This window comes from Balaenoptera physalus (assembly GCF_965194825.1).
Source record: "Balaenoptera physalus genome assembly, chromosome: 12".
NCBI lineage: Eukaryota > Metazoa > Chordata > Mammalia > Artiodactyla > Balaenopteridae > Balaenoptera > Balaenoptera physalus.
This window is the reverse complement of record NC_138897.1, coordinates 12659707-12673008: the sequence shown is the minus strand read 5'-3', so window position 1 is coordinate 12673008 and position 13302 is coordinate 12659707. Positions and strand designations below refer to the sequence as shown.

Sequence of the window (13302 nt, the reverse complement as noted above, 5' to 3'; positions counted from 1 at the left end):
TATTTATAGATTTTGGTAATTGCAGGGTGTGTTTTAAGCTGAAAGCATAAGATACAGTTTGTTGGCCAGAATCAACAGGTGTGTCCAAGCGTTTGGCTGCATGCGGAGCCTTAGGTCATGGAGGGCATGTCTGTTATTTATCTTCAGAGGGTGGATGGGGTGTGTGTGTGTGTGTGTGTGTGTGTGTGTGTGTGTGTTCCATAGCCCCAGGACCACCCTTGCAATGGGACCTGGCATTGACTTCTCTACTAGGGATGGTGGGAGAAGGGGGCCTTTCCCGTTCTCCCATTAATGAACTGCTCAGCTCAGGGGGTGCTTTGGTAGAAAGGCTATGGTGTGTGTGAGTGGAGGGGTGCAGGTATGCGAGGTAGGGCTGTGTAAAAATGCCCACTCTCAAATGGTGAGTCTAGGTCACTTCTAGAAGCAAGGAATTTGAAAGAAGTTTGACCATCTCCATTGGCGCCAATAAGAGTATATGTGCGTGTGGCATACATTTGAATATGCATGTATTTGCCTGTGTGGGGTGTGTGTGTGTGTGTGTGTGTGTGTGTGTGTGTGTGTCTGTGTGTGTGGTGTATCTGTGGGTACAACATAGAGGCTGAGAACATGACCCTGGAGGCTACCCACCTACCACCTTCAATTTCCAGTCCTGCCCCTTATAGTCGAGTGACGAGTGACACTGGTCACTTTTCTTATTCTCTCTGGGCAGTAGTTTCTTCCTTTGTAAAACAGGAATAGCAATGCCTTCCTCATAGGGTTTCCATGAAGATTAACTGGTTAGTACAGGTGAGATGTTTAAAACAGCATCTGTTGTACAGTAAGATTTCGATAAAGGCTATTTATTGTTATTGCTGTTATTGTCATTATTATGATGTGGCGTGTCACTACTCATCACATGACTGCTCGCGCTATCTCAGGATCAGCTACATAATTTGCAGTAGCCAGTGCAAAGGAAAATGCAGGGCCCTTTGTTTAAAATTATTAAGAATTGCAAGGTTGTGGTAGCAGTGCATTGTACCGAGTGTGGGACCCTTTGTGGCTGCACAGGTCCCAGGGTCACGATGCTGTCCCTGCTCTACCTCATGCTCTTGGATGAAAGGAGAACAGAGAGGGAACCCCTGCCCCGTGCAGGGGACGGCCTGTACCACTCTGCTGACATCACTCAAAATGTTGAGTCATCTTTTAGAGCTGTTCATTTTTTTCCCCTCACTTTCCTTCTAGATTGAAACAATGGAAGAACTTTACAAGGCAAACACAATCTTTGCCCTCAGTTTCTTCAGCCGTCTGGCAAATACAAGTGCCACCACCCAGAATCTCTTCTTCTCTCCATGGGGCATCTCCTCCACCATGGCCATGATCTACCTGGGTGCCAGGGGCAACACTGCAGACCAGATGGCCAAAGTAAGTTTCTGTTAAAGTTCCAAATTAGAACAGAATGATTCCTGAACTGAATTGCAGAATTGCTCTGATTACATGCCTGAGACATCTTGACTCTAACAAGGTCAGCAATCATCACAAGCCATTACGACACAAGTTCCTTAGATTCAAATCTACAAAATAGCCAAACCACAAACACCCTCAGTGGTAGATACAGCAGAAAGCGTACCAGAATTTCTTATCCTGCAAGGTTAGAAAGGGTTAATAGTGACAACGTCTTATATTTGATAGTATAATGCTTATATTTTTCAAAGTATTTGCATGCTTTATCTCTATTGGTTTTAAGACAAGTGGCATTTAACATAGTGGGGAGAGTGGCGGTGGGAATGAAGCACCTTTCCCAGGGTTTCTTCTGGTTTCCGCCCTCCTAGCTCAGGTTCCTTCCATTCATGTAAAGAATTCCTTCCAGTGGTTTTAAGAGAGTGTCACCAAGGGAAAAAATATCCCAGACCCGTGATCTCTGCACTCTGGGAGACGCACAAAGAGCAGCGTGACTTCAGAGGACCTCAGCCAATATTCTCAACCCCATGAGTTCAAGTCAACAAAATGGGGCTGACATGATGGCCAGTCCTCAAAGTCAAGGTGGACAGGGGGCGGGACAGCATTGTGAGGTATTTCTGTTAAGGCCACTGGCTTCCTTCCTTGGTGAAGGAAGCTGACCCCAGCTCAGTCAGGGGACCCTTTCACTAAGTCTGGGGCCATGGAAATATGTTGAACTACTTCAACTGTACACGGCAATGGTCCTATGGGATGAATTCAGCACCATTAAAATTCACATGATCCTGTATTTCCTGGGTCAGTGACCAGACAAAGTAATATATAATTAAAATTCTTTCCTATTCCCATATGTACAAACATTAAAATTGAATGCTTTAAGTACAGGCTCTGGTTTCTCACAAGCACTGATTCTGCTTTCAGCCACACCAAAATGCTTCTGGCTACTTTTGAGTTTCCCAGGAGAATTGCACCTGGGTGTGTGTATATAGATGGATATCTCCTTCCAGGTACCCGGTGACCCATTTAAGATGGGCCTTGTTTGGAGTGGCTCACAGAGAGTGTTGGCCTATCTCACTGCAGCAGGAAAAGGGATGGGGGCGTCACTCCCTGCGTCTGTGGCAGTTTAAACGTCAAGACTTACAACAAAACCCAGTTGCTCACATCTGAGAGCAGAAACATTTTGCAAAACTCCTTCCCTCTATTTTCTTTGCCTTGAAAAAAATAAGTGCAGTGAACTCTATTAAAAACTTTAGAAAACATCAGGGTCTTCGTTTTTTAGATGTAAAGGCATCAGAAGCAATATTTCTTTGAGGACAAATGCCAAATGAAGTGCTCTAGGTACGTAAAGTAAAAAACTTGATTTTGATACGAAAGGAAAATTAACTTATTGGTCACTTGGCACAACACAGCTTTTCTGTGTCTGGCAAGTGCTTTCAGCACATGGGACAAGGGGTTTATATAGTTTTCTTGTAACTGTGCTGCATGGGCAGATTTTAAAATTCAAAGGCAAATTTGGTTAATTCCCTACTAAAAAAAGAGGAGAAGCTCTTTGGTTGGAGGAGGAAGCATGGATTTTGGGGATGGACCTGCCTGTGTTTGGGTGGTGACTTTGCCATTTACCAGGTGTGTGAGGGAAGGCATTTCAACCCTCTGAGCCTCAATTTTCTTATTTTTAAAAGGAGAATGAAAATGCATAACCGGCAAGATGGGTGTGAAGATTAGAGAGAATAGGAGAAGCATGTGGTAGAACTAAAAATTATCAGAGCTGACACTCATAGTGCCCTAGCCAGGCACCTTTCTAAGAACGTTTTATAGTTTACCCACAGAATACAAAATCCTGTGAGGTAGGCGCTCTGATTACCATAGTCCTTTCATAGAAATGAGAAATTTAGGGCAAGAGGAGGCCACACAGTTGGGAATTGATATGGCTGGTAAAGGTGACATAGTTGTAATGGAATAAAGGAATACGTAGAAGGGATAAACTTACAGAGCGTAGGCGAAGTGAGGTCAGCAGGAGTATTTTTACCAGCTCTTCTCTTTAGGGCAAGGCCACGGACCTGCCCAGACCAAGCTGCCTCTCTGGGCAGGGTGCACCCCTCAGCATAGCCCCGGGTCACCTCACATCCCCCCCTCCTGCAGGGGCTCTTGCAGTGACTCAGGAGGCCTTTAGTGCTAGCCCCGAGACCCCATCAATTTCCTTAAAAGGGAGGACAACCGGAGAAGCTGTTACATGAAATATTCTTCCCTTACATGGCGGCAGAGTCAGACCACTTCTTTTCAAAGAGTATTAGGTAAGACTTATAATGTGTGATCTGAAGAGCAGAGAGAGACCCCACAAATCCTAACACCTCTCTTTCCAGCCTAGAAATTCACCACCTGCTGGACAAGCCTGCCTTTCCTTCCTTAGCAGAACGTCTACCGTCGATCCATTTACCAATAAGCTCCTCCTCACCTGGGACCCCACGGGGATGAGACCCAAAGGATGTTGGAGGTGGGAGTGGGTGGGCAGCAGGGCCAGGCTCGGGGGTGCTGAGACTGGCTGAGCCAGGCTGGGAAGGCTGCAGCTTGGGGGAGGGGACTTGAGGCCCCTCCCGGGGCCAGTGTGCACCTGCCAGCTTCACTGTTATCTGGATCTGCCACTTACAACATAAAGAGATCCATATTGTCATCTGACCTCTGCCGTTTGCCCCCCACATGGACAGATGTGTGGGATTTCTTTATGTGTAAATAAGGTATGTGCAAATATTTTAGGTGATCCCTGTTAATATTGAGTGACCTGCTTTTATGTTTAAGCTAGCTGTGGCTCGTAGTTTTTGACAGCTTAGAAGTGTGTAATATATAAGGCCACTGAATAGAGAGATACAAGGTTGGGAGTTAACCTTATTGCTTCCTTCAAAATACTGGCATGTTTTCAAGGCAACTTATGGGTTGGGTTATAATTTAGATAATTTAGAGGTTATAAATCATCTCATCATAACAATTTGCTGTCAAAATGGCCAGCATATGAATTAGTATAAAATAGTTCATGCTGAGTCCTGTGAAGGAAATTTCTGCTGGCTGACACATGTTACATATGAAGAGCATCTATGCTTGTTGCCATACACAAAGGCAGGAAACGAGACGTAGGACCACTAAGAGGTACTTGATAGCCATTGGTTTAAAAGTTAAGTAATGTAGCAGAAAAATGTACCCAATTCTCTGGAATTCCAATTGTAGGTGCTTCAGTTTAACAAAGTTGGAGACCACAAAGTCACCCCAGACACCCAAGAGGTCTTCACCAGTTGTGAATTCACACAGAAGATCCAGAAGGGCATTTATCCTGATGCTATTTTGCAGGTATCTGATTCATCCATTTCTATTTCTTTTGTATTTTATTTCCAGAATATTCTTGTCTTAAAATCACAATATTTGACAGGGAAGGAGCCTAGTACAACTTCCCTCATTCATAGAAAGAAAACTAAGGCTCACAGTTCTTGAGTAAATATCCTATTCTGATCAGTAAGGGCAGAGCCAGGGTAGAATACAGACTTCACGACTTCCAGGCCAAGACTATTTCTAAATTCTATCACCCAACTCTGCCATTAGTTGGGTATGTATAATTTATTCTAATGCCATTGTAGAGACTCCTAGAATACACATGCATAGATGCAGATTTCCAGAGTAAGGGGTGACAAGTAATTGAGGAATGGAGAAGGTCAGGCTTGGTGACTTCATGAAAGGTCACTGACCCTCGAATATCCTTTATGTCCTCCCCTTCTATCTCCTATGATCTATCTATCTATCATCTATCTAATCTCTTCAGCTAATCTATCTCACGTAGTCATTTCTTTTCCCAATACTCCATTTCCTTAAACACCAGCTATCCAGCTACATTGTAGGAGCTGGGCGTAGATGCGCTCCTATTGGTAAACAACTTCCACAGTCACACTCCTAAGTTAGGCTATGGGGAGATGCCCCACGTAGCTTTCTTCCTGGGAATGCTGATGCTCTGCCTGTCAGCCAGGGAATTGTGGACTTAGGAGGGGAAGAGGGCCCCTTCAATAGGGAGATTCTGCCAGGTCTGAATGGACAGCTGGCGGTCCATCTGCAGGGCTCTGACCTCTGCTTCACCCAGGCGCTGCTGTGACTAAGCCCTGTGTGTGTCATCGTGCTTACAAACTTCAGGTTGGGGACTGGAATGTCCCTCAATTTCCTGCTTTCTAAAACCCAGATTTGCCACTTCACAGACTACCCCTTAATTATAAAACGGTACTTGCAGAAGTTATAAGAACTTTTTAAAGAACATTTCTAAGGCAACATTTTAATATAACAAAAATTGCTTACAGATTTTGTAGTTTAGGAAACTGTAAAAGGAGCCTGACTTTCTTCTAGGATCTTGTTTACTTCACGGTTAAATCCAATCCATAGGCACAGTAAAATCTGAAACAAATAAAAAAATTATCTGATTATCCATATCAAGAGTATTTCCTCAGAGATTCCTCTAAAGTGCCAGAAAAAAGTATACTTTAATACAGCATTTTATTGATGTATTGGAAAAAATACCATTGCTTAAGAAATATCTTGTTTAGGAGTCTTGAGTTATATAAAGAGAATCTCTCCTTTCTGTTTAAGGCACAAGCTGCAGACACAATCCATTCATCCTTCCGTTCTCTCAGCTCCGCCCTCAACACGTCCACAGGGGAGTATTTATTGGAAAGTGCCAATAAGCTGTTTGGAGAGAAGTCTGCAAGATTCAAGGAAGTAAGTGAAACCTGCAACTTAAATGTCAGGGCCCCAAACTTACAAGGAGGTCAGTTTTAAAGCTGTTCTCTCTGATTCATGCTGAGAGAGTCAGAATCCCACATGGGTTCCCTTAGACTCCCTAAGGCCACTGGACACTATGCAACGCAGCTATCCCTACGCTCCCTCTGTGCGTACTTTCTCTCCCTGCTGCAAAATTCCCACCTGTGAGTCCTAAGTCAGGAAGAGCACAGCTGATTTCCAGAGCCTCTATCCCCACATCCAACTTCTCCCCTTGTACCCAGTGGTCATAATGCAAAGCGTGCAGGAGAGCAAATAGAATTGGGACTGGAGTTGGGGGTGGAGGTCAAGAGAACACATATATTCAGCCCCCCTAGCCAACCTCCACCCCTACGCCTACCTCAGGCTCCCCAGTCTTGACAGGAAGCCTGTAATGTATAATTACACCAAGGCTTGTTGAGTATATATTCTATGTAAACTTTGTCTTTTTTTTTTTTTTTTTTTTTTGCTTTAAAGGGATACATGCAGCTCTCCAAGAAATATTACTCTACAGAACCCCAGGCAGTTGACTTCCTAGAACGTGCAGAAGATGCCAGAAAAAAGATTAATTCCTGGGTCAAGACTCAAACCAAAGGTAAAACCAAGGAAATAGTTTCTGCTCTTCTTTCCACTTAGAAAGCTCTTATGTATTTTTAAAAAAAACCATCCTTGAACTTAGCCCTTACTCCCCACCTTAGTTATTTTGGTTAATGTAACCTGATTCTTGTTGAGCCACGTGGTGTTTTAAGTGAGAAAAAAATAATTGAGGTCTACTAATAGAAGACATGTATTCAGGACTTAAATAATCTGATTTTGGATATTACCTTAGAATAGAATATAAGAGGAGACAGCTCTTTTCTAACATAGGAAATATCAGTATTGAAATAGTTGTGACTCTGTGTCTACAGTGGACAAAAACAAAGAAAAAAGGCGTGACCTTCAACTGAGTAATCGGTGTGAGAATACTAGCAATGGAAAAAGGAGGGATCATAAAATTTTAACTCTTTCTTCTGTTTCACCATTCAGAGTCAGTATGTTGTCAAGTTCTTTTGGTCCCTGCTTCATCTCTCCTGGATCGTCTAAGCTACTCCTACCTTTGTAACGCATGGCCTTAATTCTTTGTTTTGTTTTTTTTTAATTTTTTTTAATTAAAAAGAATTTTTTTAACATCTTCGTTGGAGTATAATTGCCTTACAATGGTGTGTTAGTTTCTGCTTTATAACAAAGTGAATCAGTTATACATATACATATGTTTCCATATCTCTTCCCTCTTGCATCTCCCTCCCTCCCATCCTCCCTATCCCACCCCTCTAGGTGGTCACAAAGCACCGAGCTGATCTCCCTGTGCTATGCGGCTGCTTCCCACTAGCTATCTATTTTACGTTTGGTAGTGTGTATATGTCCATGCCACTCTCTCACTTCGTCCCAGCTTACCCTTCCCGCTCCCCATATCATCAAGTCCATTCTCTAGTAGGTCTGTGTCTTTATTCCCATCTTGCCCCTAGGTTCTTCATGACCTTTTTTTTTTTTTTTCCTTAGATTCCCATCCAAAATCCCACTACCTGTTAGTAATGAAGCTGGGGTTCCCTCTTTTTCTGAGCCTTAGTCTAATTCTGGAATTCTTCAATTGGATGTTTAAAGTGTTTGCTAACTTAATGCAAAAAACGGATTTTCATTTACCTCTTGTGTTTAAAACATTGTTTCAAGCCATAGTGTGGTGTCTTGGTTTCTTAGTTACCACAGTGGAAAAAAACACATGAACTAAGTTCTATAGAATTTTAAAAAATTGTTTTGTTTCTCTGAAAATAGTTGATCTACTTTAGTTCTTCATTTCTCAATTTTTAAATGACTGCTCTAAAATATTGACACACCACTGACAAAAATGAAGCAGAGAAAGTGAGGATTAACAGAAGTGAAAGTAAAAAGGGATTGCAAAATTAAAGAGACGCATGAAAGTCTTGCTTTTTTGAGAACAGCAAGAATTTCTCTTCTCTTTAAGCATTTGTGTTGAATGGCTGTAAATCAATCAGTGGGATTGCCAAAATGCCAAGTAGTCATTTGGGCTGATTGTTTCAGAAAATTTTATAATAATTTGAGACAATTTCTCTTGTATTTGTTAGGATCAAATACTAGTTTTTCCATATGCATTACAGAGTTAAATAAAGTCCTAGTAGATTTCTGTGGTAACCAAGAATTTTAATTCCCTGAGGGATATATTGACTAGAAATACTGAATGACTATACTGAAGCTGGTCAGACTACAGTGACCTCTTTGGTCGAGTCCTATATCTGTCAGTAGGAATGGAAGATGCTGGAATTCTGACCAGCTGACAAGCATTGCGACCTTGGGAAGGTTGCTAATCTCTCTTACTATGGTGTTCATTTGTGTAAAATGACAATAATAATACCTACTAGAGTAGTTGTGAGGATTAAATAAAATAATGTATTTAGTGGTTGAAATATTACAGAGCAGGTATTCACTATAAATGGCCTGTTTCTTAAACCAACTATAAAAAAAATCACGCTCAGATGTTATCATTTCTGAGCACCTTCTCGGCTCCTCACTTGTTTACTCCCTTCTCTGTGTTGTCATAGTTCTCTGCATTATTTAGCTCTCTTATAGAACTTATCACACATTGTTTCCTGACTGATTTAGAATCTCTCTTCCAATATTCTCAGTCCCACCAGGGCAAGCCTTCCTTTCTCACTTCATGATTCTGTGCTACTCCTGGTGTAGGTCTAGCACAACTTCCAAAAAACTGTTTTTGGGTCAATCAATGGGTCAGATGGATAGACTGTCTAGACCAGATCTTGAAGGAGCCCTAGTGACATATGTACTGTGGAAAGGCACTATTATGTTCCTTAAGTGACTCTTTTTCACTCCCATCTGAATTAACTAACTTCATACAACTACAAAACTTTGAGAAACAGTATAAAAGGAAGTTAAAATTTTTTTCCAAGTCTGATAGTAATTCTAAACCTTAATTGCAGTACTTCTGCATTTTCTCTTAGATTTTGCAAACCTCAGAAATTTGGTCTCAGTTTTACTTATGATTTAGGTAAATTGAGAGAAAAACTTAAGCCTGAAGATCAACATCTCTGCAGAGTTTGATAAATGTGGATGCTGAGTTTGACGGTGACTCAAAAGATTCAAGAAATCAGGATAACTTCACAATTCTTAATCATGAAACCTAAACATATATCATGTTTTCTGTAGGCAAAATCCCAAACTTGTTACCTGAAGGTTCTATAGATGCAGAGACCAAGATGGTCCTGGTGAATGCTGTCTACTTCAAAGGAAATTGGAAAACTCCATTTCAGAAGAAATTAAACGGGCTTTATCCTTTCCGTGTGAACTTGGTACGAGACAATGAGACAGATTTTCTTAACATATATTTTAGGGCCTTTGACAAAATAGAGAAAGAAAAGTTAGGGACCACTCACTGATACTTGTACGTAATTTGCTAGTTATAAGTTACGCACGTTGAATAGTTGATTGACTCTATTCCATTTTTTGATCTGTCAAACTAGATTAATAATAATATCCAACTCAAAATATTGTTGTGAGGATTCAACGAGATTTTGCAGTGTTCTTGGCCCCTAGTAGGTACTCAACGAATGTTTCAGTATTATTATAATTATAATTGTCCATCTTATTACTAATGGGTATAATCTTGAAAAAGCTAAATAGATCAGAGCCACTGTCAGGGTATACAAATAATTTATTTTGTTGATTTTTAGAAACATAGTTCTTCAGCACGAAAGCAGAACCCATTCTTTTACGTCTGATTGTAAATCTTTTGACCTCTTAGTATCTACTTTCATATTTTACTTTTTAATAATTTTAGACTCAGCGCAAAGCAGTACAGATGATGTTCTTGCGCGCACAGCTGAACATCGGGTACATAGAAGACCTGAAGTTCCAGATTCTAGAGCTGCCCTACGCTGGATATGTCAGTATGTTCCTGTTGCTTCCAGATGCAATCGCTGAACGCTCTACTGGCTTGGAGTTGGTAAGGCATTCCAACTTCCATCGTTTTAAACTTCTGGGGCTAAACTTACCTTGGCATATGTCTACAACTTGGGAAATGGTGTGCAGTTTCTCACGGAAATATGTGAATTGGTTGAGAGGAACAGTGCCAGGTCTCACACTTTCATTCAAAGGCTTAAACTTATGTCCTACATACTACTTTCTTGCAAAATTTTTACCAAACTAGTAAATTTTAATATCACCCACGCTATAGTGAAGTTCAAGTCACTGATTGTCAACATTATAAGTTGTTTTCCTTCTCTGCTAAGCCCTCATTGGTTTTGCTTTTGGATTTGTAGCTGGAAAGTGAAATAACTTATGACAAACTCAACAAGTGGCTCAATGAAGACACCATGGCTGAGGATGATGTGGAGGTGTATGTCCCCCGGTTCAAATTAGAAGAGCATTACGAACTCAAGTCCATTCTCAAGACCATGGGTATGGATGATGCCTTCAGCCAGGGCCAAGCCAATTTCTTAGGCATGTCTGAAAAGAATGACCTGTTTCTCTCTGAAGTGTTCCATCAAGCCTCTGTGGACGTGAACGAGGAGGGCACTGAAGCAGCTGCTGGCACTGGGGCCATTATGTCAGGGAGAACTGGCCACGGAGGCCCACAGTTTGTGGCAGATCATCCTTTCCTCTTCTTTATCATGCACAAGATTACCAACAGCATCCTCTTTTTTGGCAGATTTGCCTCACCCTAAATTGAAAGGTTCCGTTTCTGCACAGGATGTTGTAATGTGAGGTATAAGCCTCAGAATTGCTCTAAGGGCCCAAACTTTAGCAACCTCCTGTACATATTTCTGTTTTTCTGAACAACTTCTATTACACACTGAATATAAATACAGAAGTAGCTTGACATCTGTCAATCAGAACATTACCACCTTATTAATCATTTGGTCTCCTAAAATGGGATGATATCTCATTTAGTTCTACCTTACTCTTAGTTTATTTTACAGCATTACCTTTTACTGTATTATTTATTATTTTATATAATGGCCTTTTATTATTGTTCACTGTCTAGTGTAGCTGATACAGTTACAGAAGCAGGTCATCACTTATTTTTCTTTCTAAGGAAATGCACTTATTTGTTCTTATAATGAAGGACGAGTAGGTGTCCTTCCATACCCTTCTGTAATAAAAACCTAGAAGAAAGCATTGAACAACAGAAAAATATAAGTTGTGTGCATTTCTAGCATTATGTATCACATAGATGTGTCTGTAACTTATGGAAGGTTGTGAATATATTAAAAATAGACATGTTTCCACACAACCATTTGTTTGTTGTCATTCTGTTAGGTCTTTAGGTCATAAGACCTGTTTATCTTGATTCTCAGGAATCAGGTATCATGGCTCATTTGTGAGAACCAAGAAAAAATAAACAGAATAAAGGAGCCAAAGGAGAAGCTGCTGTATAGCACAGGGAGCTCAGCTCAGTGCTCTGTGATGACCTAGAGGGGTGGGATGGGGGGTGGCAGGGAGGGAGGCTCAAGAGAGAGGAGATATATGTATACATATAGATGATTCACTTTGTTCTACAGCAGAAACTAACACAACATTGTAAAGCAATTATACTTCAATTAAAAAAAAATGACAAAAAAAGGAGCCAAAGGAATAAGCGACCGTCTTGCAAGAAGTTCCAATGTTGGCAGGGGGGATGGAGTTGTGGGAAAAATGGATGAGAGCTGTCTTCTCACAGCAGCAAAAGGTATAGCAATTCAAAGGAATAGTTTGGGTCGGAGTCCTTTGGGGACACCTGTGTTCAAACCTCAAGGACATCAGGAATAAACACCAAGTCTAGTGGTCCAGACATAGAATCAAGGTCATAATCATTGATTGAGGTGAGCGTTCAGAGGGGTAGAGATGAACTGGACTCAAGAGCAGAAGGGAAACATACAATGGGAAACATTACATAAGTGTGTTTTCCTCAAATAGCACTGAATGCTTTTGAGTGGATCAGAGAAGAACATAATTTAAGTCCTAAGAACGAAGGAAGACCTGAGGTTGAAGGGAGCTGAGCTGGCTGCAGATTCTGGCTGCAGAAGTGTGGCTGGATCCTGGAAAGGTATTCCAGGCGTCACCGTCCCTACGATGAAAGCCAGGGATGGGTGACCTACTGGAGCATGGTGGCTAAAAGGTAAGGACATTGGCTTAACTGCATCCAAATCCCAGTTCTAACACTTATGAGTCATTTAACCGCAAGCTGGGAAATGATGCTTCTTTATGCTTCAGTTTTCTTTCAGTGTAAGCTAGGGAAAACAATGCTTTTCTCATTAGGTTGCTGTGATGGTAAAATGAATTCATACAGAACAAGCAATTAAAAGAATGCTTAGCATGTACAGTACTTAATAAATACTAGTGATAACGATTATTTTCTTTGTCAGTAATAAAACTGTCTCACTGTCAGCGGGTCAAACATAGAGTCCCAGAAAATTATTCTCATAATTCTTTAAGGCTTGAGTTGTGGATTGTTTCCTCTAAATCAGACGTTCTTGAAAATTAGGGGTTCTTCCTTGCTTTTAGATTCTCCTACTTACTTTTAGATTCATATTTTAAATGTACTTTAATAATTCACTCAGCAATGCAATAAGTAGTAACTTTCTGAATTGTTGTGAGTCTTAAGATATTCATATTTCACCATGATTATTGAATTAGAGCACGAGTATAGAATTCTAGGTTCAAAGCATTCTTCAGCACTTTAAGGGCACAATTTTATCATCTTCCAGCACCAAAGTTGCGGATGGGAAAGTTGATGTCAAGATAATTCTTGCTTCTTGTAGTTTTAATTATTTTATTTTTGTTTTTGATGATGTTCTTGATATTTCATTGCATTAAGAGTATTTTTAAACTGTATTAAAAATTTATCTTGTTCATCAGGAGATGTTTTCCATCTGGAAACTTGTACCTTGGTTCATTTCTGGGAAACTCTCAGCCGTTGCTATGGCCTGAATGTTTGTTCCCCCAACACGTATGTTGAACACTTAATCCCCAATGTGATGGTCTTTGTAGGTGGGGCCTTGGGGAGGTAATTAGTATTAGAATTAGTCATGAGGGTAAGTC

At 40.9% G+C, this 13302-nt stretch overlaps 1 protein-coding gene across 1 annotated transcript in view; it reads left to right on the top strand.

Moving 5' to 3' along the window:
* The window catches only part of SERPINB2 (serpin family B member 2), a 78676-nt gene extending 67161 nt beyond the window's left edge, over positions 1 to 11515 (top strand). Inside the window, exons 11-17 of the mRNA XM_082418771.1 lie at positions 1222 to 1401; positions 4651 to 4770; positions 6046 to 6174; positions 6691 to 6808; positions 9430 to 9572; positions 10061 to 10225; positions 10542 to 11515. Of these exons, the coding sequence (XP_082274897.1) occupies positions 1222 to 1401; positions 4651 to 4770; positions 6046 to 6174; positions 6691 to 6808; positions 9430 to 9572; positions 10061 to 10225; positions 10542 to 10946 (1260 nt within the window). The 3' untranslated portion in view covers positions 10947 to 11515. The remainder of the gene's footprint in view (positions 1 to 1221; positions 1402 to 4650; positions 4771 to 6045; positions 6175 to 6690; positions 6809 to 9429; positions 9573 to 10060; positions 10226 to 10541) is intronic.
* The last annotated feature ends 1787 nt before the right edge of the window (positions 11516 to 13302 follow it).